This window comes from Pygoscelis adeliae, unplaced genomic scaffold (assembly GCF_000699105.1).
Source record: "Pygoscelis adeliae isolate BGI_AS28 unplaced genomic scaffold, ASM69910v1 Scaffold58, whole genome shotgun sequence".
NCBI lineage: Eukaryota > Metazoa > Chordata > Aves > Sphenisciformes > Spheniscidae > Pygoscelis > Pygoscelis adeliae.
The window spans coordinates 1,779,807-1,807,192 of record NW_008825564.1 but is presented as its reverse complement, the minus strand read 5'-3'; the positions used below and the strand labels follow the sequence as shown (position 1 = coordinate 1,807,192).

The window sequence follows — 27,386 nt, the reverse complement described above, 5'->3', positions numbered from 1 at the left end:
TCTTTCCCATTTGCTCATCATCGCAATGAAAAAAGAAAGTCTAAAAACACAGTGCACAGAAGCAGGTCTTTGTGCCATAGGATCAAAGCTCTGTAATGCTGTAAAAAGTTCTAGTTTTTTTTTAATGGGAGACTTAGCATTTCAGAAAAAAAAAAGTAGGTATTGCTGTTTTAATGACCGTAAGCAGGTAGCAAAGTTATTCCCTTTATCCCCTCAAAAAGTTGCACTGTTCCACGTCTTTATCTGTATAGTACATGTTTCAGGAAGCTGAATTCTGGAAAGGGTCTCCCCCCTTTGAGGACAAGCATAGCATGTCTAGGAAGTTCAACATGGCAGTGTTTTGGAAGAAGGATCGGGCAGAACTGTGATTTCATGACTTATGTGTTTTAAATAAATTCAGGAACACAGGGACATGATTCAGCACAGCAGGCAACACCCACTTCTTCTCTGAGTCACCTGAGCCTACAGAGGGTCAAGTCACTTTTTGAGCAGTACCTCCATGCTACAGCAAGCTTGAGCTTGCAGAGCTCGTTGAAGAAACAAGATGCAAACGGAGGGAAAAGGCGACTCACAAGTGCCCTATTCCTGTGTTCCAACAGAAGTGCTGCACCACTCTGAAGCAACCTTACCTCTGTTTTAACTGCCGGTGCTATATCCAGAACCAAGAAGAGAAAGCACCTTACTGTAAGACATGGCTAGTCACATGAGAAATAGCTTAGATTACGCAGGAGGGCTTCCTACATAAACTACATTTTCTGATTCCAGAGTATTATGGAATTATCGAGGCGAATTGAGTTTTGCACCCATAAGTATTCTGACAAAGGGTTTTGTTTTAGTAGACAGCATTTTACCAGGACTCCTCTGAAGTCCCTGGAAGCAGCTATGGTAGGAGAGGCTGGGCAGGAACAAGCGAGAGCCTCGGACAGGGCTTCAGCTGTTTCTTCCCCTTCTGCCTTGGCCCACTGGTAACGGGCCTGGCATTGGATAAGGCAAGTAGATGGAGCCAAGGTTTCCTCCACACTGCATTTGCATGGACCTCAGCCCTGGTATCCCTCCCTCCCTGCTTATCCTGTTCTTTAATGAAGTGGATGGAATAACCCTCCCACCTTATTTTACACCCAGGACATTACCAGCCATTACAGCAAAGTCTTGAGAACGCGTTTTCTGATCCCTAGGAAAATCTGTGAGGAAAAGCTCTCAGCTGGCTAAGAGATCTGAAGGTTTTTGAATAATCCCATGAAAGCAGCTGCCTTTTAGATAGTATTGCAGGTGCATTTGCAGTGGCTGGCTGGCTGACTGCTTCAAAAAAGAAAATATGCTTAACAAGCATAAATTTACTAAATTTGGTTGTTTTCAAGGCAGGGACCAAGAACTGCTCGCAGCAGCCTTAATTTTGTATTGTCAGTATTGCTCACGAGCTGAAAGCCTTTCAGCCTCTGTATACTGAAATAAAAGCCCTTTTTCTCTCCTTCCCCCCTTCAGGCTGTCTAGTTTGATCACGGGTAACTTCGCCTGCCCAACTTTGTTTTAGAGCTGTGCCACATAGACACGGTGTTGCAGCAGCCTGACGGGAACGATTTGCATTCACACACCCACATGCTCCAGGTTTTGGCTCCTTTGCCAGAAGCAGCAAGAAAGCCACACACTTCTGAGGTCGAGTCAAAGATTGCTGTCAAAAGCTGTCTTTGGAGAAAACCGGGCAGAGATCGTTTGAGCTACACCACGGAAGAATCTGGCTCGCTTTTCTAACCCAGGGGTATGCAAAAGGGCCAGTCCTTTATGAAAGGGACAATTTTGAACTGTTTTTTTTCTTACAGGAGAGATCCCTGCCTTCCTCCAGTGACCTCTACATAAGCAAAGTGCTTTTCCCCCTCCCCCATTACAGTAGTAATGTCTTGTAATCTAAGTGTATGTACATAATGCGTCCTTGAAACCAGGAGGCTGTGCTAGTCACCCTGCTTTGCCACAAAATATCATACAGCCCTTCGTCCAAAAGCCAGTTGACTTTTTTACCACTGTTGCCCTAAAAGCTACTACAGGCCTTTTTGCTTTACTGGAAGACCTGCATCACATTTTCTTCAAAGCAGTAGGTGCCATTAAACTTCTGTTCTTCTTTATTCTAGAAATAGATTTGCCTTGTGCCACGTTGGAGTCTAGAAGTGGTCAGTATCAAAGTAATACTGTAGCAATAGATGAAGCTGTCAGCTTCTGTTTTCGGCATCAGATTTGTCCTTCCTCCTTTGTAAAAGTGTTTCAAATTTTAAAGTGTAGCTTTTGTAAATTTTCCTGATTTTTTTTTCCCCCACTGTGAAGGGGCTGGTTACTAAGTCGTGATACTGAAGTTCTGTAATAAAGTGTATGGACAGCAGTGCACGTGAGCTCACGTCACTACACAGTTTCATGACGTCAATGATGTGATGGTAGCCTTTCCTAGCAGTCTGGCTCAGTTGCTTGGCTGCGTATTAGCGTCTTGCTACTTCTACGTTATTCCTATACAGAAACGGGGTCAACATTGGAAAAGCCTCCCCGTTTCACCAATTTTAAAAGGCATTTTGTACAACTTTTACAAATAAAGATAAATGAAAGAATGACAGAGACGAGAGTACTGAAGTGTTACATCATGTTGTGTGAGAGTGTTACTCTCTTTTCGACGGCGTTGGCTCTACGGCTAGTTGGACGTGCCAAGCTGTCCGTGGAAGAGATGGCTTTCTGACGCAGTTTTGAAAAACATCACTCGGGGTTGGAGTCGCGAAGGGTCTGTTAAGTCTCACATCAGGTACGGCTCCCTCTGCTCTGTGAGAAGGCCCGGCTGCTCACGAGGAAACTACACACCCTCCCTTTTTCTAGGATATGGTCTGAGGCATCGTCGGAGCCGCTTGGCTGCGATGCGTTTCTCAGCGCCATCCACGCAGGAAAAGGCAACTCCAAATGTTTCATTTTAACACTTTGATCCACGCCCCTGTCTTCCCCGCTGCTTCATTTCAGGACTCCTTGTCCCCTCTTACATTATAAAACGTGCTTGCTGATCTCCAGGGAGTCCTGTCATCTCTTATGGTTCAGCTCCCTCATGTATAAGTAAGGATAACAGTTAAGGGTTGTGCGTTCTTTTTAATGGAAATACTTTAAAAGTCATTAGCTGATGTGCCTTGCAAGAGAGCTAAATATTATTGCATTACATTCCTCCTCCCTTGCTAGCTAGTTCGGAAAACTCAGCCTGAAATCCCGCCCCTCCCCCCCGGCAGGCTCCCAAATCACCACTGTTCACCCTCGCCCAGTGCATCCCAGATAGGTAGCTCTTCTACAGTGTCAGCGTCAGCAGCGTGAAACACAATGCTCGAGCTTTGCTGGGCAGGCGTATTTCAGTACTGAATAAATTTCACATTTGTTACAGGTGATCTGCAGGACTACTGCAACTCTGAAATCCTTTTTCCAGCACTTGAGTGCCAGGCTTGTGAAGCTGGACACCATCCAAGCAGTTTCAGGAGCAACTCGAGCACTAAGGGTCCCACTGATGCTCCTGCCTGCCTGGTGAGGAGGGCGCACTGGAAATCATTTATGCTGGAAACCAGGATGGAAGTCTGACAACACACGAGTCGGGGTGGAAGTTCAGAGAGCTGCTGTCTAAACCAAGAGAAAAGCAAAAGGAAACCGCTGGAACAATTGGTTTTTTAAGGAAGTGTTCCTTTAGAAGTGTCTTAATAGTTTTAATAATATATAAGCACCAAATTAAGAAGTTCTTTGAGTTCTTTTCAGTATGCAGTTTAAAATGAGATTGTGTTTCTTTAATATACAGAGGGGAGAATCTATTTTGGCTTTGCTGAACAAGTGCAGAATTTTCACAACTGAAAGTCTATATTAGATTAAATCCAGAAAATCTGGATATTGAATTTTAAACTCATTCATTTACATTGATTCAATAATAAAAAGATGCCATCAGGATTACCTTTCAAGGCACAACCATACCCTTCCCACTAAAGTTGTCTAAATTAATTTCTTATGGTGCTGCTGAAATATTTTGTATCATCTTCCCCAATCGCATAGTGCCTCCGAGACACTTTAAGCCCCTTTTCCTGAAGTGTCTGTGACTATGGACATGCAGGGCAAAGTACAGCGTTATTTCAGCTCTTCAGATAATGAAGAAACCAAGGCTGAAGTTACAACTACGCTGGCCACCATACGAAGCAGGAAAGAACATGGATGGAGACCAGACAGCCAGGGCTCACATGAGTGAGCAGGATTGGGTTGGATAGACATGGTTTTGAAGAGAAAAAAATTCCTAAGAAAACTCAGTGGTGGGAAAAACGCGGCCAGTGATGCAGGAGTGGCTCCAGGCCCACGGTACTCCTCTCGTGCCGTGGAGCCACGGTGCTCCTTTCGTGCCGCAGGGTCAGAGCAGGGTGGTCGCCTTCCCACAAGGACCCTCTCCGCTGGCCTGTGCAATGCTGTGGGGCTTTGGAGGAGAAACAGAGGGCACACGCCAACACCAGCCCCCCTGCACAGCTACTCTAGTATAGCAGAGCTGGACTCATGTTCAGACCCTGTTCCAGCAGCGCCCTGAAAATCGCGCTTGGAGGATCTCATGTATATACATTAGGGCCCAATTTCCATCTCACACCACATCCCAAACGAGAGACCGGCCAGGCTGCCTCCTCCAGCTTACTTGCTTATTTCTCCTGCTTGGATTTTGTCCTGGTCTCTAGCACTCATCCTTCAGGCTGTGTTTATTTAATCCCAGTCCTTCACCTTCCTGTTTATATCAAGAATACGTTCACTACCACATCATCCATCTCTGAGCCTAGAAAGTAAGTCTGTTCACTCCCACCCACCAAAAAAAATCCATATGTGATCTATGAGTCGACCTCTTCTCCTTCCTCTCCCCCTCCCAATATTTTAAAGCTGAGGTCCCCTGTATTTTTTATCTTCCTTTACAGCTTTCAGGAAAGAAGCTTTTCCAGGTTTGGGCAAGATTTGTCACCAGACACACAGGACCATGTGGAGAAGCCTCCAGCTGTGATTCACTTCTCCATCTGCTGTCCCATCTCCATCCTTCCTCCTTTCCCAGCCCCTCTCTGCCCCACACTCCTCCAGCTCCCAGCATCCTTGCTCAGACATTTCTCCACCCTTCTCCTTAGGACGCTCCATGTTGCAGCTACGTCCTAGACATGCGTCACTTCAGGGAGCCCCCGTGCTGTTCCTGACTGTCTGTTGGCATGCTCCCGCTATCCCCCTGCTCCCTGTGCATTTTTAATTTCTCACACATCCCCTCCATCCCCCCCCCGCCCCCGACTCTTTGAGGCTCCTTCATGGATCCTCAACTGTCCCAAGAGCAAAAGAGATCTTTTTCCTTCTGTTTTGAAGTGAAAAACGTGGTTAAGTGTAGCTCTGGTCACACATTCTCAAGCCAGAGCCCTGCCTGTTACATCGCTACCGTCCTGCTGCAGACAGAAAGGAGCGACGGCGGGTCCCCAGCCCGGTGGGACAGGCTTATTTCTAAGCATAAAGCAAAGCATGGTGCTACAAGCAGATGTACTACTCTCTCTGCCCCAGAGCGGCACTTCCGGTCGCCCCCGTGCTGTTCCTGACTGTCTGTTGGCATGCTCCCGCTATCCCCCTGCTCCCTGTGCATTTTCAATCTCTCACCCATCCCCTCCATCCCCCCCCCGCCCCCGACTCTTTGAGGCTGCTTCATGGATCCTCAACTGTCCCAAGAGCAAAAGAGATCTTTTTCCTTCTGTTTTGAAGTGAAAAACGTGGTTAAGTGTAGCTCTGGTCACACATTCTCAAGCCAGAGCCCTGCCTGTTACATCGCTACCGTCCTGCTGCAGACAGAAAGGAGCGACGGCGGGTCCCCAGCCCGGTGGGACAGGCTTATTTCTAAGCATAAAGCAAAGCATGGTGCTACAAGCAGATGTACTACTCTCTCTGCCCCAGAGGTGACAGACAGGGTAAAGCAGGGTATGTATCAGCTGACCAGTATTGCCACCCTTCAGGTCTCCACATACACCTCCATACATCCCCCCAGATGCAGGGCAGAAGGCAGGGAGGAAACCTAGCACAAGCGCTTCTCCTCCGGCACCTTCCTGACCTAAGGGAGTACTTGGGTGGATGAGGACAGGGTGAGAAGACCCTTTAAAGCAGCTGGGGAAACCTCACGTGCAAAGGGGAAGAGTAGCATGACCACAAAATTACTAGGAAAATTAATAATAATCCTACAGTTGAAAGAATCAGGTTAAGTTTCACCCAAATGAGAGTACGCAAGGGTACCGAGGTGCCCAGCCAGGCACATACTGTGAGTGATCTTCGTGGGAGCAGGCCGATAGCCTCAAGGAATAGGAGAAAGGGGACGTAAAGTAACCACCCCCAGCTGCAAGGCAGCCCCTCTTGTCTACCAGCGTGCCAAGGGATGAAGCAGGTCTGAAGGGATGGTCTGGAGAAGGAAGAGCTTCCTTGAAGGCCACTCCCTAAAAATTGGTGGGAAAGTGCTCTGAGAGCTCGGTGCTGGCGCTCCTTGTGTGATCTCTTCACACAACGTTTGAGCAATATTGCAATTCAGGTCTGGGCACATTCTGTGTTATTTTCTTTTTAAACAAGGCCTGTGCTTTCACACAGCTGATGAAGGGACACCTTTGGACATCCCTCAGGCTGGGAACATCTCATCATGCAGGGTTACGAGATGGCCAGAAGGATGGGTCATTAAAGGGTCACCCAGCCACATATTTCCTAAGCATACATGTAACCTGTGGGTGCTCTGGAGTAAGTCCTTTTAGCTACTTTGGTTCTATGCAGGAGCTTTTTTACTTCCAGATGTGGAGGTAAAAATGACTGAAGACTTAAAAACCTAAAAAACAAACAAAAATCTCATCTTATGTGAGATTTCTCACCTGGTGAGAAAAGGGTCTGCTTGAATGTGCACGTGTCTTTATGTTACATACTGTCCTGTATACGTGTGGCCTCTCATAAGAGGCACTCGATCGCAGAGTTTCAGCCTCCTGACTTTACTTATTACCAAAGCAGTAACCGGCACCAGCCAACACGTCGCTGGGAACAGCAAGAGGTTAGTAGCAACACCTCTGTGAGGGTTACTGCCATTCCCTCGTACGAGGTTTGTTCTCAGTGGCTCCAAAGTTACAAGCTGTTAAGCCTTATTATCTCCTAAAGTGTTTTAAGGAGGGGGAGGAAAGCCAGCCCAAACCCATGTGAATGAGCAGAGGAGCCGGGCAGCGGCACAGGCTGTGGTAAGCAGCCGAGGGCTCCGTCTACAATTGCAGTCACGTCCTGCTCTGTGGGACGTGGGACACAGCCCAGAACTGCTGAGTGGCGACAGCGAGAGCCGTGTAGCCTGCTGGCAAGGTGCTTCAGTCACACCCCAAGAGCAGAGGATTCACAAAGACTCGCTCCTGCACCTCTTCTGAGGATGAAGAAAGCTGCTGCAGGCTACGTTTCCCACAAGAACCCTGCTTCACAGTCAATGTGACTCCTCGCACGGGCGAGAACTTTGCGTTTTGCTTCGGAAAAACAAACACAAGCCTCCTAAGAAGCTTTTCCCATCTAGAAACTCTGTATGAAAGTGTCAGATCTGGAAAGTCAAAGGCCAGGAAATGCCTGCATGCCTTTGCCTTGCTTCCTGCAGCTAAGGAAAAGTTCATAACCTAAATATGGGACATTTCCACACCATTTCTGGGTGCTTGAATTTATAACCTGAAGTGCCCCCAGGGAACAGCAGCTGCTGCCCCAGGAGCTCTGCTTCCCATCGCATCTGGCTCCTGCCCGTGGCCAGCACGCTCCTTCAAGACACCAGTCTTAAAACCAGAAATCAACTCATTCTCAAAAGAAGGCATTTAGATGTCTAGGAAAACCTTGAAGTCCCCTGGGCTGATCCTTTTCTGCCCTTTTCTAGGAACGCTGAGCACCGATTCCCGTGAGGGCTCAAGAGTGCCAAGACCAAGGCTGGTTACCTTGTGTGATCAAGCTTCCACCCCTGCTGCACCAGGATTCATTCAACCCGCTGCTGCCACAACCTGGTTCTTGGAAGTTCATTTCCAGGACAGTTATTTAAGTGTGTTTGCTCCTCAGAGGTTTTTTAGCAGCTCTCCAAAATACTACTCCTATAGCGCAACTCCCTTTTTTAGACCATTTGCAGCACTGCTTGGTGCAACAATACTGCAAAGCCAAGTGACCAAATGGACATTTGCCAAATAAATCCTCCTAAGAAGCCCACAGGACAAAGCAGAGGCTTTGCCCTGAAGCAAACAGGTCAGAGCAAATAGGAAAGGGGAATAATTTGGCTGTGGGTATTTTAAAAGCCTTTGCCGCAGGGAGCAAAGAGGAGAAGCCAAACAGCAGATGTGCCCCCCTCAGCCTCGGCGAGCAGGGCGCTGCTTTAAGCTTTTATTCCAGAAGGTGCTAAAAGGTAGAAACTCAACTTGAAAACTCAACCGTGCCCCACCAGGAGCCACCTCTCAGAGGCTGCCAGTAGGAGACCAGAGGTCCCCTGCAGATGCCACCGCTGCAGGGTCTCACCAGCCACAGCCACCGCAGGGACCATGGGCTGCGCATCAGCTGTCACAACATCACCTGGCCAGGGGCGGTCTGGGGCTGGAATGAGTCAGGAAGAGACAGGTAGTGCTTAGCTGTAAGGAAGCGGCCAGGCTCCATGTGCAGCGGTCAGGGAACTGCTCCACCACCCTTTGCTGTGCACCCGTGAACTGAATTACCTTCCAGAAGTGACTATACCTAAGAAAAAAATAAACCTGGACCAAATCAGTCTATAGCCGCTGGTGACATTACTTATGAGGCAGGACCCAGCCTCACAAAATTTGGGCTCCTGAGGGAAGCCCAAAATATGCAAGGTGTAGAGCCTGTATCAGGCCTTTTGCAAGAAAGACTCACTGTTTCTGTGCCACCTCCATCGTTGCTGCCTCCCTTGGCACTGCCAGGGCAATACAGCTACAGAAAGCTGAGCTAGCCTCACTTCTGCTATAGGCATCTTGAAATAAAACTGCTACTCAGGTTTGCTCCCACAGTTGCATGAGGAAGCTGGCCACCACTTCAGCTTCTGAACCACCATAACATGACAAATGCTCTTGGGAACTCCAAAATCCAGCAGGCTGACAACCACCTCATCATCCTGCAAGGTTGTGGCACACAAAACGCAAAGCAAGCTTTTTAAAACCAGTGAAACCATCAAGACAGTCAGGCACTACTGATTCCCAACACGAAGTAACCAGGCACATACCTCGTACTGATGCTCCAATGCAAGGCAGAGCTCCACCTGTAGGTATCAAACTCCTCTATCCTCCTCTCTCTGACCCTGTAGGACCCATCTTACTCCGACTATTCACCAAATAATTGCCTTTCCAGAGCTGCCAGTGGGCTGGGCTGAGCAACCTCTGGGCTACAGACCAGCCTCATTAACCTTCCCTGCAGCTCACACATGGGTTATGAGGGTGGCTCAGCTCATTTCCCCCGCCGGCAGCCCGTGCTAATCAGCAACTCATCAGCCAAAGCAAAGGCCCCTCCTGCAACTGTGAATACTGCTGCTTACAGACCACCACCCGCACAGGAGACTGCAGGTGCTTCTCTAGGCTTTGGTGCCTCTGTGTTTATTTACACCTGCAGCAGTTCAAATGGGGTCTGGCTCTCTCAAGTTTTATTTCTAGAGCTGTGAAGTCATTTCAGCCTCCGAACACATCTATAGCAGGTAAACACTACCAAACACTAGTTGGTACAAGAGAGCGAGCGTGTTCTTGGGGATTTTACTGCCGCTCACCTCATGTGATATTCATTTGACTAATGCAACTCTAGTGCATCCTCGCCTATAGTTTGCAGTGGTCCAGCGTGAGTTGCTTGGGGGATTTGGTGCTGTGCAAAATTAAGGGGGGGCAGCAAAATCGTGCCTGCTGGAAAAGGACAAAACAGCAGCAAGGATCCAGAATGAAAGCTGGAGCCAAGCTCCCCCGCTGGCTTCTTTCATGACTTGGGACAAATGCTTGCACCTCCCATTTTCAACAAGGAATGCTGAGCCAGTAAAGATGCATTTTTGGTCTGATACTCTGAACTCTCATTGACTTAACCACTTGAAACATTGATGAAGCCTCCTTCAGTTTCCAGGCTATTCCGCCTTGCTCCAGTTTTAGTTTTGCATATAGTCAGAAAAACTGTTTGAACGATTCAACCGTGTGTGTTTGCATGTGAAATTACTCAGTTGTTGCTACCTAAAATGAGACGATATTTCAGAAAGTTAAACTAATAAAAATACTATGGGAATATTATATTGTTTTGCCGTAAGCCCCTCAGTTACATCTCCTGTGGTGTGGCACTGCTGTTAGGAGTAGTTTCCCCTTTACAGCCCAATGAATTGTGCCGGAGAACTTTCTTTTCCACTCAGCAGCAAAATGTGCTGTGTGGTCATCCGGAGCCAGAGCAGAAGGCGCTGGGCTACTGGGCAGCTCAGCACCTTTCACACTCAACCTGGTTCTTTTGCTGATGCTGAATTGCTTTTTCCGGTCCTTATATATTTCCCTTCTAGGTCACTGTTTATTAATTGCTACTTGAAAAAATTTACGTAGGTGGCAAATTTAAAGCTCCATCCCCAGCGCTGTCGTGGCAGCTTGCTGACTGAAGTCCTCCCCACCCAGGACACGCACAGAAACAAACCTTAGAAGCAGACCCCATCCCTGCCACATGCACGATGACCATACTCTGTATTCAGACTCCCTGTTGCGGTGCCTGGACCAGGCTTATGCAGCAACGAAGCTCAGGAAAGTGATGCATAACCGCCTGGTCTTCCAGAGGGAGAAACTGGAAACCCCTAAAAATCGATGGGCAGAGGTTGGTGCAACACATGCATCAGCCTTTGCAGTGATCACGTGAACGTGGGCTCATCTATAGACCTCCCACCGATGTATGACCTATTTCTCCCCGACGCAGAGCCCTGCTCAGAACACCAACTCCTAGGCAAAGACTCAGGGCTACATATCCTCTTTGATGCCAGTTGCAGGGCCAGACGACTGGGCTGTTCCTGCGAGATCCCCAACGGGGGGCAAAGCAAAGGGCACTGGAGAAGTGGACCAGGTTCTGCAGTGGGACAAGTCGATGGTTTCCCAGCTCCTGAAGGCTAGCGTGCAGGAAAACAACAACACTGAATGCTGCACGCCAAACAAAAAGCCAAAGCCAAGCTCCAGGAAGCCCTTCTTGGGCAAAATGCACCCTGCCAGGAGCATAAGGAGGGAGGAAGGGAAGGACGAGAGGTGCCCACATCCACATGGGGCTGTGGGGGAACGGGGCCTCTCCAGGCTGAGCAGGAGGGACCACTCGGGACTCATTTCAGGTCATCTAGGGACCAGCTCTGGCAGCTTTTGCAAGTGCTGAATGACATCTGCGACTGGCCAAGAATTTCCACGGTGTCTCTCTTTTTGGGGCCTCTCTTATTCCCTCGATTTACAAGGAGGCAAAGGAAAATAACCATCACTCCCCCTCACCCTCACAGCAAAGCCCTGCTCGGCTGCATTTTAGCAAAGATCCTGTACAGTATTAAAAGTACACTTTATTTTCTGTACAATTCTCATCCAAATCTCCAGGCATGGAAATGTCCACTGTGTCCCCAGAAAAAGTTGCAGATTGCTCCGCTGCCGTGAGACACCCCACAACTGTCCAGGAGGGGCACGAAGCCAGGGCCACCAAAACCAAGTGCTGATGCTTTCTAGGCGCGGGGAGGAGAGCAGGAAGGAGGGAGAGGGGGAGGCAGTCCTGCTCCACCACTGAGCCGCAAGCAAACAGAGCCTTCAGCTGCTCCCTGGGGAGCAGAAGAGACACCCTCAAGTTCACGTCATCGTTCGTGCTTAGTGTGGGAGTCATTGCGTTCAACCGTCACCCCGTTCCCGTTCCGCGTCACCTCCTTCCTGTTCCAGTCCTTTTCCAGGTAAAATTCAGCAAGCACGGGGCAGTGGTCCGAAGCCACCCCACCCCAGGACCAGTTATCGGGGATCCATGGGTTTGTAAGGCCTTCTCGCACCACAGCCCAGTGGCCTACATGAAAAAGAATCACAGAGAAAAAGATAAGTAATATTGCCCAAATCTGACACGTGGCACTAACCTAACTAAAGGTTACACGACCTCACTAAAAAGCAACTCTACCTGTGAAAACCTTTTTCAAGCTCCGACTGATCCAGATGTTGTCCAGTGACTTGGACCCTTGTGGGTTCTTTGTGCTGATGTTGGTGAAGGTGCTGGAAGGGACCAGGTGATGGAACTTCTCCTTCCGCAGGATGTCGTGGTCGCTGCTGTCCGGGGCCTGGTTAAAATCTCCAAGGATGACCACGTCTTTTTCTCCTAGAAAACAGGAAAAATAAAAATGAATGGGAGGAATGGATATCCATCACTTAAGTATAAGAGGGAGAGAGGATAAATGGGAGGAGGAAAAACACAAATACTCAGTAGCAAAGCTGACTTTACTCTGAACTCCTGAAAGAAATGCTGTTTAAAGCCTTTCTCACTGGCTATTTACTCATGGCCATTCTCTTCATGACAATAAAAACCAGCCAGTACACATTTCATGCTTGTTTTTAAATATCATCTCATTTATATTGGCGTCCTTTGCTTGCTATTCACTGATAGTGACAAACTCAAAGACAAGCAGTTCTGGTCTTAGAGGTTTTTAGGAATCTGTGACTTTGTAAGCTTATTTTTTTCTTTTTCTGCAAGAAACACATATTGGCTTTAACTTGTCCTGACATTGTCTTTTTAGAGATCTGCTGTAAGAGTCAAGGACACTTTTGTGAGGATCCCAGGAAAGACACAGTGCAGTGTTCGTTCTAACCCTCTGCATTTAAGAAATCTCAAGAAACAAGCCTGAGGAGCAGCCTGCACACCTGATGGCAGAAGATGAGTTCACAGACCACACGGACACTCCCTGACTACAGCAGCTTTCCTTTGCCTGGCTGACTGAAGGGATACCGCTGAACTTGGGATGTCTTAGATTTTGTCTAGGGCTGAATTTTCAAAGAAACAAAGGGAATGACTTGGAACGCTCGTCAAAAAATCCTGTCTTCATGTGAATAGAAAATTACCTTAGTTACATTTTATTTCCAACCCTAATGAAGTGAGAAAAGAAACTCTGGACCCTAATTTCATATCCACAACGTGTGCTCTCCTAGCTCCACAGCTGCAGATGGAGACATCCCAGCTGTGCGCCGGGATAAGAAGACAATGCACATGTCCCAGTGCCCATCTCAAACTACTGCCAGAAATGTCTGATAAGACAAACTCCAGAACACTGATAGCTGATCAGACATGTTGCTGCATTACCGCTTGGTACTGGAGAAGGAGGAAGATGCTAAAAGGAGGCACAAATGCACCAAAAGTTATCCCAAACCTGACTTCAGAGAAGAGAACTATGAGCGTCTGTAAGCTTTTTCCTTCCTGGGATTGAAGTGTGGGAGGAGACGGGGTGGATGGACAGATTGCTCTACCATACCTACTGCTCATGGATAAACCTCCTCGTTTTGTGCTGTTGCTGTAGAAGTAGCTAGCCAGGAGAGGGAGCGCAAGTTCAACAACAAAATCTATTCCACTCCTGTCTTGCACTGCATGAAAGATGAATTGGGAAGGGGCAGGAGAGCAGCGAGATTGGTAGCATATGACTTACAAAAACAAATACTTCAAAACATGCTGCTTGCTAAGGTGCAGACGGGCGATGAAAAGATAGTGAAACTGTTTGTGGTTTCTCTACCCTTTGCAAGTCACAAATCATATTAGAAATGACATGAGGTTTAAATATTATTCTAGAAAGTGTTCAATGACAGTGGCCTTCCCACCTTTAAAAGAAACAAAAAACCCAAACCTGAACCTGAGCTATTTTAAGCTCCATCAGAACCCAAAAGAAAAAATCAGTGCTTGTCTAATGGGACGACAGTGCTTGCTGGGAGCTGGCGGTTTTGCACGCATCTCATCGCAAAACCCCAAGATCTCTCGCTTGGTAGGATCAGGAAGCCTGAAATGCGACCACGCCGTCTTGGTCCTTCAGGACTAATGCTTGTTTAATGGCCCAGGCAGCACTCGGCTCCTTCCATGCTTTCAGCTCGGCCATGTAAGTGAGGAAAGGCCATTTCAGAAAGCTCTGGAGCACATCCTTGGGGGAGGGTGTTTAAAAATGACAGAGAGGCAGGGATCTTAACAGCAGTATCTCAGTCCCACACAAAATATATTCTATTCTATTCTTAAAATACTTGTACTTCTTTTAGCAAATCCTCAATCCTATTTCCCTTACATGAAAAATCTATGAAAAAAACATACTCAAAAGTGAAAATTTTAACTGACTGCTCCGTTCTGGACAGTTTAGAAGTAGCAGAAGCTAGAAGACCCAGCACCTGGACATGTGCTCGGAAGGAGGTAAGAAGTCAGCCTGCGGCACGCCCAGGGAGGGAGTCACTGTATTCTTCACCTGTTTAAAATTCTGCGTGCAGAATAACTAAGCATAAAATCATACTGCAGTGTAAAGTTGACAGACAGAATAGGCTGGGGGATGTCAAAGAAGCTGAAACCCATTTTGCCATCGGGGAGGGAAAGGATTGCTTTCGGTTCCCTCTCAGGGGAGCTTCTGGGGCTCCCCGTGGCTGTGAATCACCGGGGAAAGGGCCAGGCAGCCCTGCGCTAAGCAGGAAAAGCAGGCGACACCAATTTTCTAGATAACCACCAACTTCATTTCCCCTTGTCCTGGGCTCGCTCTCAGCCCTGCTCCTGGCTCTGCCAGCTCCTGCAACAGCAAATGCAGGAGCATTGCGCTTAGTGCATAGCGCTTTCATGTCTCATCTGCCTCCTGAGACCCTGACAGACATCAGGCAGATGGAGGGAAGGAAGCAAACCTGCCTGGATTCTCCTGGGTGCGTGACAGCGCCTAATCGGTAGTCCCTGGGTCCCTCAGCAGAGGCAGGGAGCAGAGCCGCCACGCAGCAGCTGCAGCTCTCAAGGGTCTCACGGATCAGCCCCAACGGCTCTCTGCCAAACTTAGCAAAAGGTCTAGAAGGTCCCGTAATGAGGGATGATAGCTGATCAAAAACTCCAGTCACAATGTCCACAGTTAGATGGGGGGAAAAAAGAAAATGGAGATAATGCTACTGGTGCTGTGATATGATTTGCCTCTTTTGGATGAGATGAGAGTCTGAGACTGGCAGGGCTCGCTCATCCTCCTCCTCAGGACTGGGCAGCAAAGGCTGCCTGAGCCAGAGGCTCCTCACCTGACGCAATCCGGTCCTTCTCCTCCTCCTGCAGGACACACCAAGCAAGCGCTCCCTCACCAACCCAGCTTTTGCTGCAAAGGTCCCTCCCACAGACTACACTGTCCCACAAGGACCCAGAGCCTCCATCTGGTGGGACGCAGTGGCAGACAGCCTCCGGCAGACAGGCACGTGTCCCACTACCTCTCAGGGGTGCTCCCACGCTATCGCATTCAGACCCATTGGGCTCAAAGCAACCCTGCCCTTGTCAACGGAGAACTCTTTAGGTGAGGAAAAAGTCCGGTCTGTTTCCAAATGCGCCTTCAAATTCACTGAAGCACCAGCGACTTTTAGCAGTTTCTGCGGGTGGCTCTCGGCCAGCAAAGCGAAGCGCTGCCTTAACTCAGCCCTGTGCCGCAGCGGCTGAGCACCGGTGTGCCAGCGCAATCAGCTGAGGGACTTTCAGTGCCTGCAGAAAGTCTGCAGTGTTGAAACCTGCTTTCCTGCAGGAACCAGGAAACCCTCCTTTGCTTCGTGGCGGTCCAAAGAGACACCTGTAGGACACTCTCCCTGACTTCCCCATGCCCTGAATGAGTCCCCTCATGAATTAAACAGACCCTTAAACCCCGAAATCCTTCCTGGAGGGAGTGAGAAGCAGATGATGAGAAGGATGTGATAGTACATCAGCTGCTAAGAGGCTCCCTACCGCCTCTTGAAGGTCTTCTAAGCCTAGTGCCCGATGCATGGGTAACCTGTGGAATATGGCAAAGCCAGATGGGAGATGACGACCAAGCCAACACCCTGGCCCCTGGGTCCAAGCACTACCAGCACATCCAAAATAGCATCTGTGTGCTGCCCATGGTCACCACACTGAAGATGAACTGGTGGAGTTCTTGAGAGAAGGCAGAAGGGCTGCTGCAAAGAGTTAGCTATGAGCAGCCAACAGCCACCGTGTCTCTCTGGTACTGCTGAAGGGAAAGAAAGAGGGGGAAAAAAGAACCAGGACCCACTGGTCTGATGGGAGAAATATGGGGATGCTAGTGCTCTGCATTACAGGAGGCTGTGGATAGTAACCAAATTTCCTGAGATGTTCACGTGCCTCTTCGTAAGAATGAAAGATAACAGAGTAGGCGTCTGTTAGCAAAATGGGAGCAGAAATTCAAATTTACTGCAGTACCCACAGACAAATCAGTTCTTATTACCCATATTTTATGGGCTGATTTGGAAGAAATTGAAGGATGGCGGTAATTTTAAGCATGACATTAATTTTGGCAGGATAATTCAGGACTTCAAAGTACTGAAGTGTGCACTACGTGTGCACTACCATTTTTTTAGGAAACAAGACCGGCATTCCACAAGTTTGGAGGAATCTGAATCTCTTCTTTTGTGAAAGACTAAGCCAAGAACAAGCATGCTCCAGTAACGTGCCTACCATATGAAAATAAAAACATGAAATAAAGAGAAGCCCTAATGCCGACAGTCTAAATTTAGATGCAGTGGAAACGCAACTCAGTTGACTTCGGCAGTTGACTGCGGAAGAGCTACACATTTATCTGTGTCTCAGTTCAGCCTTTGGGGACTAAACAAACGATCCTTTTGTTTACCTTCATCCTTTCCAATTTCAAGGTACGTGGACAAATACTTAAAACCAGTAGCGCTTAAAAATAGCTCTGACTTCTTGCAGCTCAAAAGGAAAAACAATAGAACAGACATAAAAACTGCAAATACCTCTTGTGTTATACAAGAGGGATGTTAATGATTCCAAGTGACCAACCCTGCTAAACTGGGCCAAGCTGAAAAACATCATGTCTATAACCTTGTAACCCTTTTGCATCTCTGTTAAGCAGTAAACGAAGGGCTAGATTTTTCTATTCCTATAACAAGATCAGCGACGTTTAGAATCTGAAACATGCTGTTCTGCTTCGTAGGAAATTGAATTTAATTTGCAAGCTCCAAAGTAAGAAGCAAATTCTCAGAAATGAGGTAAAGAAACTCACCTGCCTATTACATTGCTCAAGTTCAGATCCTAATTCTGGTGTCCCTCATCCTGGTGTAAAAGCAGAGCAATTTATTTGAAATCAAGAAAATTATCCTGCATATTACACCCAAGTACCAAAGCAGGATTTGGTCTCTTTTCTCATTAGCAGCCATCTCCTGATTTGCATTGGGTTTTCCAAAGTGCTTCCAATTAACCAAAAAGCAAATATATGGAACCTATTTCTTTTGGAAAAAAGGCATTAAGCTTTGTTCTGATATCAGGTAGGTGTCATTTCCACAAAGCACTTAAAATAGGGTCTTAACCCTGGTGTCTTGTCTTATTTTTTTTTGGCTGAACTTGCTCTTACACTAGTGTAAAATCAGAAGGAACTTAATTTGAAAAAATGGTGTCAAAGCCAGTAGGATCCCCTGCGCTGTCTGTGTTAATTAGGAAAGACTATAAGACAATGAGCAAGGGAAAAGCACATTTGCCACGCTATGCATCATTCAAATACAAATACCTGTAAAGACAATTGCGAGGCTGATGAGGATACTTGTGAAACTTGCGCTGAGACAGTTGTTTTTTTTTTTTTTTTTAAATTCCTTTTGATTAGATAAACTGGCCAGCATGCATGTGATAGCTGGCAGGAAAAAAACTGCCCTACCTTTCAGAGTCTCCTGCAAAGTCTGTGCAAAGGCTGCCAGTTTGTGGCTGTTGTGGTTCTTCCCAGTATTCTCTCCTGCCGAGGGCGACAAGGCCAGATGAAGGTTAACCAGTGTTAGATCATTCATCCCAACCTGGGGGAGGAAGGAGGAGAAATCAATGCCATGCAGACAGGGCACGGAAGGTCACAAAGCAAAACCACGCGCCTGTTCCCAGTACTTTCGGCAGTAAATCTGGGTGACTAGGACTCACTTCACTACGTATGTAGTGTGTTTTGGTTTGTCTTGGCTTTGGTAGGAAGAGGGGGAAGGCGTTTTGCAGCTTTGTTTGCAATAACCTGATACCCTCTCAGTTCTGGGGAAACTGTTTTGCATAAGCAAACAGCTTCTTTCCACCATGGTTGCAGAAAGAAGCTGGCTGCTTATGTAAATCAGTTTATGCAAAACCAGTTGTTAATAAGCTACAAATAATGTCATGGTCATTACACGGGCTAATTACTACTCTCTTGTGATTAGCCCTGGCCCATCACAGAGACTAACCAAGAAACTTAATGTACCTTGAAAGGAGCTGTTGGCTCCCTGCAATCTTCTGCTTACCTTCTGGGACTCACTTGGCACAAGTAATACTTACTCCTAATATTGACCAATTTACATTATTAACTTAATTATTATTAATAATTATTTATTTATTCATAATTATTGTATTAATGCTTCTCTCAAAGCATTACCAGAGATGTCAAGTTCCCCAAACTGGACCCCTCCATCACAGCCTGTGCGGAGACAGGCTCCCTCTGCTTGTATGTTCACTCAAGCATATGCACGAGAACAGTTTCCAAAATGCACGATGTTCTTTTAGGTGGGTTCAGCCTGGTGAAAAAGCTTTAAAATGGAAGCTCTGCAGTGTGCCAGCAACATAAGATAGATCAGCCCAAGTCTCTCAGGAGCACTGTGCCTTCTATATATATACACATATATATAAAATCTCTCTCTCTCCATTCTGCCTACGCTTACCCCTCTCCACTCACAATTTGTGGCACTGACAAGAATCACAGCCCTGTGGCTGGCTGCTGCTGGATACGCACCTTGTCCCTGCTGTGTTAATTCGGTAAAAGCAGAACAAGGTGACTGGTGACTTCTGTCACACTCTCAGTGGCTGTGGATGAAGATCCACTGACCCACACGTGTCCAAATGCTCCCTTGCGGCAGGGTTTGCTCCCACAGGAGCAAGGAAAAGGACTGACTCTGGTGATCTGCCACACATATTAAGGCCCACTTAGCACCTTTCTATAATCAAGCCATGAGACAGTGCTGAACTGATGAGATAGATTAGAACCTCACGCAAATTTTTGTCTGTTAGAAGACTCTGTCTCTTTCCATCTTACCCAAATTTTTATAATAAAAGCTAAACTCTACAAGGGTCGGTTGGCGCAACGGTAGTTACCTTGAAATGTGCAAGATATGGGTGAGGATATGAGTGCTTCCCATTGCCATTAGTCTGTGCACTCTCCTGAGATAAGGCACCTTTCAGTTCAATGCCAGCTGTTGTATCCCAGAGGAAGCCAGAATATTCAACTCCCTGGAATTAAAAAAAAGAGAAAAGCTAGTAGTAAGAAGGTAAAAACAAAACATTCTGCCCAAATGCAGCCCCCTAGATGGAACTTTCACCTGCAAGTTTCAGTACCACTATTTCTGTTGGCAGTGGTGTACATCACTCCTAAAATATGCAGAGGCGGTAAAAGATGATGCAGGTTTATATCTGGGCTTGGCGCCTGCTGAGGGCAAGAAGCCCAACTCACTGTGCACAAGCGTAAAGGAGGAACAGCATCCTAGGCTATCAGTAGGAGATAAGAAAACAGGTGGAAGCACTTCTTTATCTCACCCCGGCCAAAAGCCCCACCAGATGTGGGAGGAACGCTCCCTGGGCAGCCCCACTGACTTCACTGAAAACCGAGCGTGCCAAGTTTGAAACACATATTGCTCTGCTGCCCGCAGCCCCTCGCATCTGTACGCTGGCTACCGGACACCCAGGTGACTGGTGCCTCGTGCTCTCACTGGGCGCCTGCTAGGGTTGCGGTAGACGATGCTGCGCACAGTTGTTCCTTCTCCCCACGCCGCACACCATCTCACAGATTTCTGTTTTATCTTATACAGGTGGAGCGCGTTCAGGACCACCAGAGGGGTGGAAGATAAAGATGCCGCCTCTTGTGCATGTGTTTGGGCTGATACGGTCCTTGTTTCCTCCTAGTCCAGGCAAGACATCGGATTCTGCTGGGTGTGGTCAATAACGAGGTAGTTTATTATGCATAGGAAAATAAGGATTGTTTGTCTAACCCTGAGCTCAGTGCCTCGTGCTCTCACTGGGCGCCTGCTAGGGTTGCGGTAGACGATGCTGCGCACAGTTGTTCCTTCTCCCCACGCCGCACACCATCTCACAGATTTCTGTCGCCCGCAAGCTAAAAATTTCCAGGCTCCTTGAGTCTCTTGGTGTGAAATCTGGTCTGACCTCTCAGCCCCGTCAATCTTCTCTGTCTCTTTTCCAGCTCAAATGTTTCATGCTCAGCTCTCTGCTCCTTTCAGCTCTGTTTCTACCATCCTGCATGGGTTTTTTTGGTTACTTCGGGATGTGGAATTGGCATTTTCAGAAAGCTGCCCACCCCGGTCGCAACAGCAGCGGTATCTAATTCAACCTGTCAGCCTCTCCTCCCATCACCCAGACACCATTTTCTTTGGTATCATTCAAACCTGCTTCCCTTAGCGAATCGCAGTTAAATCCATCGCAAGGAAGACTTTTTTCCATTTCAGCTGCAACAAACAAGTCTTATCTGCTCTGCTGATTTCCTGTGAGCCTTGAAGGTTGGCTAAAATCCTTTGGTAGCTCCTTTAGATAACTCACCTTTAAAACACTGACAAAATTATTCCACCAGTCGGAAGTCTAAGGTCTGAAAACTGCTATAGGAAAAGATGTGGAAGAATAAAACTGCTGTCAACAGCTGTTCGCTATTCCCTGGCTCCAGGTTTCACATCAACGTGGTGGTCAAAAGTCATTGCTTGGTTGAAGGCCAAATGCCCAGGACGTGTGGAAGCACAATCCTGAAGCACCATCCACCATTTTGCATTACTTAGCCCTGTAGAGCGTCCCGAGATCAGCTTGTGCCGAAGATGCTACATGCTCAGGGTTACGCTGCCTTACTTCACTGTATTGCACTTGTGTACACAATGTTCAAACCTGACGGACCCATTAACTAACCAGAGGGGTAGAGAAGACTTTTTGGCTTAGTGGAGGGTTCTCCAGCACAGCCAGATTTCTGCTAAAGCAGCTAAAAGGAAGAGTCAGTAGATACCATTTCTATTCTTAGCTTGGCCACAGACTTTTCCCATAATTTTGGAAACCATTCATCCTTACATCCTTACCAGTAAAACAAGGTAGATGATGATTTTTAATTACTCAGCCCATAGTCAAAACTTTCATTGTTATCTTTGGAAATACAGCTCAGGAGAAAATAGACTAAAGTCTCTGGGTTTAATGTAGAAACTCTGAGACAACTATTAATAATTCTTGGAAGAAAAGGAAAAGCAGAGGGAACAACTTCAACAACTTTGCACAGCTTTTTAAATTCAGTGTTTTAATGATATGGCCTAACAAGAGATCCCAAGAGGAAACTCCAGCCAGGAATAAAAATGTCCTGAAGGGGATTTGCACTCTGCATTGGAATTAAGTGTGAATTGTGTCAAACCTTGGACACATTCAGACCCTCTGTGTCCTTCTAGTGGTAGCGAGAGTCCAATCCTTGTGCTGCTCAGGTGGTGGGTTTTGTTTTTTTTTTTCTCTCCTGTTAGTTGCCATTCTTGGGCTTTACTCAGAAGGGCAGCAAAAGTTGCTGCACCTCCCAAAACATCAGAGTCCAACAACAGCCTCAGGTGTGACACAGTGATACAACTTGATCTGGAAAAGCCAGATTAAGGAAACGTGGATTCTAAGCAGCGTGATTAGGGGATACAACTGCAGCCACGGCTTTCGTAACGAAGTGCTCAGAATAGATGAAGATAGCCCAGTGTGCTGCTAGGCACCATTCATTACATGACAGGTCTCGGCTCCCGCTTCCACCCCACAACATCCATGCTGCAATAACTGCATCACGAGAACGATCTCGTTCAGCAACAACAGGCTCGAGCCCGAGCAGGACCTTGCTCTGAAATTTCGTTAGCACCCTTAAAGGGAAAAAAGAGAGATTTCGATTTCCCTTGGGAGAGACTGCTTTTGGGCGCCGTTAGTGGTGTCCAGTCCAATGTAGCTATACCTTGAATATTGTCAAGGGTAGCGGGTGTAGTTGTCACCACCTTATAAATTAGTACCTCACTGCACTACATATATATATATTCCCATGGCAGAAGATGCTGCAGGGAAAAGCACAGTGCAGCACGGTGCTGATTTCAAACGGAGTCTGCAGTATATTTTGAATAACTGTGCAGGGCACTTTGGGGAACGTGTGAGATAAGCTCCTCTTCCAGATGAGGATGGCAGGCTGCACGGCCCATCTGCGGGGTCTTCACTTGCAAACTAGGGAAATGGGGAGCTCTTCCAAATGCCAGCCGGTGCTGTGCTAGGGAACAAGCTCAGCTGACTAGCACAAAATAATTCAGAAGTACTGCAGCCTGCCAGGGGCAAAACCAAGGACTCCTTCCTTGTCCTAATGTGTAGCCTTTCTTCTATATTTCTATCCTGTTTTTATCTACCATACCTCCCCCAAACACACACCCCCCTTCCTCCTTACAAGTGTGCCACAGGCTGAGGAAAACAATTCTTCCAAAAAATCAATCACACAGTCGAATTGAAAGCTATAGGAAGAGTCAGCTTAAAAAACAAGAGATGCCAAAAAAGATTTGCAAAATGTTTTGCCTTAAACAGATTCAAAGTATGTCCTTGCTTAGAGGGGGAAAAAAAAAGTAAAGCCAAAGTTCAGGCTTCGGGATTAATGTACCTTGTGTAGCTGGCCCGAGGGTTTTTCAGAAACAACACCCTTCCAACATCCTCTAGGGCCCTTCCACTTGCGGATGTTTGGCAGCGTCGGCTGGTTCAGCTCCATACAAAACTAGAGAGAGAGAGGAAAGAGGGGGGGAAAAAAAATATTAGCTTCACAAGGTTTTAAAAAAATTGCAAAATAAAGCGTGTAGCAAGACATTGGTAAGAGACACCATGGAGTGCAGGCTGTGCTCTCTGCCCTTCCTGAAGGCTCGCACAGGAGATGGTCTGGGCCACATCCCAGGCTGACTCACCCCCGACTGGACATTATTTGGAGATAAATAAAAATTAAAATAGATCAGTGCAAATGCTGTAGGTAGCACGTTTCTCCCTCACAACTCAAAAAGAGTTTCAGCTGTGTTGAAACTCTTTTTTTTTCCTCCAAAGCTACTTGTTTGACTGGAAAGGGGTTTCCTCTGTGCCACCTCCAAAGATGCTGCCTGCACCGTATCCCACCCCCTGAGGGGCTCCACGAGCAGCCGCCGAATCCTCCTGGGGGGCAGGAAGCCCCCATAGCGGGGCTGGCTCCGCTCCAACACAGAGGCAGCCGGCACAACACAAGAGGAAGGGTGTAGGCCACCTCAGTAGCTGGCGTTTTGGGGTTAGGGCTTCTCTGACTTTACGCCAGGGACACATGCTTGAGACTCCCCATGCACGAAGGGATCAGCTGCAGACGTGCACACACAGCAGATCCTTCTGACGCTCCTCAGAGGCGTTAGTCTTCCTGGACACTGCTGTACAGCCACAGCACTCAGACACCTCTACGTGTTCAGAGCTATAGAGGCTGCGCCCTAATGCCCAACAGATCAGGGATACTGTAACTGTGGACACCATGGAAAGCCCTCAAGTCTACATGGGTAACATCTTGAGATTGAAATTAAAAAAAAACTAAAAAAAAACCCCCTATGCCCTGGAAAATCTGGAATCTGAAACCCCTTGATGCAGACGATATGGAATACTTTTTGCCAGGAGTTTCAAAATAAAGCTTAATAGCAGAAGCTACAGCCCTTCAAAGCGTATGCCGGCTCCAGGCGGACTCGGGCTGGAGGCTGGCAGGGAGAGGAGCCAGCCGAACGCCCGGCCGCGCCAAAGGGCCTGCACGCAGCAGCTCTGGCTGCGGGGAAAGGGGCTTGTAAAAAGTAATCGCTGCAAAAGAGCAACAGGGACTTTCAATGTGCATCATTTTGTTAATTTGACACTGGAGAAACTATGTTGAAACGCAGAGGTTTTCACAGTGAAAGAGTATCCTCAGACAAAATCTTGTATCCAGAATGTCCCTCCTTAACGAAGAAGGATTTTCAAGGCAAACAATAACCTCCTGTACACAGTGACTCTTTGCAGTGAGACATGCCTAACAGTTCAAAGAGCTACAGTGATAAACTGCGCGGATATAAGTGTTTCCTACGTGGGTATCAGCAAAACGATGGGACAGCTATTCTCATGTTTATTTTAACTTTTGTTTCAAAAATTAAAATCAAACCCTGCTCTTTCACTAACTGCCTTGTCTGCAAGTTCAGCATCCTGGAGGCTGAAGCTGTAAGGATTGACTTCTCAGATATACGTAACCCAGCAACCCTTTTTTGCCTCAGAAGGATGAGAATCATTTTGGTTGCACACCCAAAGCGAAAGTGCTTGGCACACCTTTCAAAACAGTTTTCTGAAATGCAGAGGTTGGCCGGGGCTTCTTATTCAAGATTAACATACCGCGTTATTGTCCGTTATATACCTTCAGGCAGTGCTAGGGCTGGGCTGATTTATTAAATGAGGAGGCACGCAAGGTGTTTGCACGGCCTGGGAACAGAGCTCTGCTCTGAGCTGATTGCCAGGTGCCACCCTAATAAACACAATAAATCACGGCAGCAACAATTACTCATTCCTGATGTCATTCTGATGACTCTAAACAGTGTGAATTTGGTGAATGAGTTTTCTAACATTTAAATAACTTAAATCAGCAAAAAAAAATTGTTGAAATTAGGAGTTCAACTGTAACCTGACAAAAGAGTTAACTTATCTCTGGGTTGCAGCTGCCTAGAAAGTCCAGCCAGCACAAAGTATATGACAGGACTGAATAAATCCTACAGAAGCCATCACTTTATTAAAAAGAGCATCTGCAGTCGAGTAGTTTGAATATTTTGTTTCCTCCAAATTGATTTTTCTTTCTTTTAAGGCCTTGATTTAACTTTGCTGAAACAAAAAGGTGACAAATAAGATTATACGGTTTGTTCAGAAAAAAGCCGTCAGCCCATTCTAGGTACTGTTGTGGCAACGAAGAACTTGTTCTACAACAGCTGACTTTAATCTGTGCCCATTTTCCAGGGCTTACAGGCACACAGATTTTGAAGCTGTGACAGCCTACTTGCTTAGGTCATGTTTTTCTTCTGAAGTGAGAAGGGCATTTCTCGAATCATATGCTGTTCTGCCCACAAAACCCAACATCAAACAACATTACGCTTTCCCTCGTACAGTAAAAATACACAGACAAGCTCCTAGCCCATGTTGGGAATGAAAAAAATGCCTTTCCTCCTTTGCAAAACTAAGTTAGAGCTATGCCAAACCCTTTGAGGAGCAGTTCTTTAAGTGGTAAAGAAAAATCAAAATTAAAATTTCAGTCAATCAGAACAACATTTTTTTTTCCAAAATCCTCCTAAGCAAAAAAGTTCTAGTTTTGTTTTTCTCTAGAGCCTTTCAGGCTGCAGGTTTCCTGAAATTCAATCAGCTTCTTCATTAAATCCCACACATACCAAGTCAAAACTCACACGCATACCAGAATACCAACAGCATCAGGGCTTCTTTACAAGGATGCCCGGTACTACACCTATGCCGCAGTGGTCTCTCTTGCAGCTGGGTGCTGGCTGTTGTGGGATAGGCAGTGCTGCCAGGGAGCAGGAACGTGGCAGCACCAGGCTCCAGGCATGCTCTAGGCAAAAAGCAGGCGGTGCTCTTGAGAGGTCACCCCGCCTTGTGCCAGGTACCTGCACGTTGCCCCCATTTAGCGTGCAAGGGGCCAAACAAGGGCCACCACCCCAGGAACTGGGACAAGCCCCATTGACTTTGCTCATCAGCAACACGTCATTTTCCCCAGAAGGGAGGATACAAAGACATAATTGCTCTTTGTCCACCCTGATAAAGAGCCGGTGCCTGTTGCTCCCAGCCCCTCCAGAAGCAGAGACGGGTACGGGAATGAGTTTATGACTGACACTGGAAAAGAACGGAGGGCAGTTGGAAGAAGCTGGTGAAACGCACATTTGAGGAGGGACTGGGGAGGGGAAGGCAAGGGGTCTTGGACTAATTTGGGAGCAGGGAGAACAACATATGCTGGGCTGTCACTTGCTGGAGATCATAAGGGAGTTACAGACTCACTAACACACCTACCTGCCTCCCCAAGACACTCCAAACACTGCCAGCAAGAGCATCTAATTTGTGCATGACATTAAATCTCTTCCAGTGCAGTAACTCTGCATCTAGGAGAGCTGCCAGTGAGTACCCTGCAGTAGCCCACAAGCAGATCTCACCACCTCTTGTTCAGGATGCCCTGGTTAATCTTTGTTTTCTTTTGGGGTGCTATTTGTGCAGCCAGTCCCAAACCAGGCACAGCAGGGTCATCTTTTCCAGATGATGACACCACTCCATGCTGAACATCTTTGCCTGTCAAGTGTTACTCCTGTAATACCAGCACTGGGGACCACACTGAGCCAGTGACCTCCCTTGAGGTGAGCATCTTTTGGAGGGTGCGCTACTCCTAAACCCCGAGGAAACTAAATGTGACCCAGGAAAACTATGTCTTAGGGCTTGATAAACTACACATTTCTTACTAACCAGTGATTCCTCTTTGGAGGACACTTTCATTTCAGACCTGGAGTCAAAACTGAGGCTGTAAGGAAGGCGAGGAGAGAAGGAACAGTGAGGAGGAGTATGGCACAGTACATCTCGGTGCAGTAATCATTGCCTGAACTTTAGAAAGGCACTCAAAGCAATTAACTGGCCGTTTTGGTTAATTACCACAGAAGCTTTCAGGCCAAAAGGGCACTGCAGTAAAGGTAAACAACAACTTACTTCATCAAAGCAAAGGTAATTTTCGTTCCTCTTAACCAAGAGGAGAGATGAGTGCTAGGGAATAAATATTCCATTTCTAAATGTTACATATACACAGTTCCTTTATTTTTAACAGGCACTAGAGGGAGCAGCTTTAATGAGTACCAGAGATGCATATGAAACTTCTACCAATCCCTTACATTTCAGCTATGTTGAGGTGACATATTAGTAAAGATTTGACATCATCATGGTGAAAGAGACTTGGAGTTCGAGTGTGGGAGCTGGCAACAGTTGAAAAGGAGACCCTGACAAGCAAAAAAAAGGATTTAAACTATATTATTAGGTCAAAATTCACCACCTTTTTTCAAATTGTAGATCCTGGATAAATCTTGAAGTAGGAATCTGTACCTGTTGCATGAAAAAATTTAAGTCGTCTTCTGGTAGTGGGCTCACTTTCCTGTTACTTTTGAGGGACCTCTTAG

General features: G+C 47.0%; 1 protein-coding gene across 1 annotated transcript in view; it reads right to left on the bottom strand.

Annotated features, from left to right (window-relative positions):
• Positions 1–11,525: 11,525 nt before the first annotated feature.
• EEPD1 (endonuclease/exonuclease/phosphatase family domain containing 1) overlaps positions 11,526–27,386 on the bottom strand; it is a gene marked incomplete at its 5' end in the record, with an annotated part of 64,128 nt that continues 48,267 nt past the window's right edge. Inside the window, 5 exons of the mRNA XM_009332422.1 lie at positions 11,526–12,027; positions 12,136–12,330; positions 17,855–17,987; positions 19,294–19,428; positions 22,832–22,942. Of these exons, the coding sequence (XP_009330697.1) occupies positions 11,828–12,027; positions 12,136–12,330; positions 17,855–17,987; positions 19,294–19,428; positions 22,832–22,942 (774 nt within the window). The remainder of the gene's footprint in view (positions 12,028–12,135; positions 12,331–17,854; positions 17,988–19,293; positions 19,429–22,831; positions 22,943–27,386) is intronic.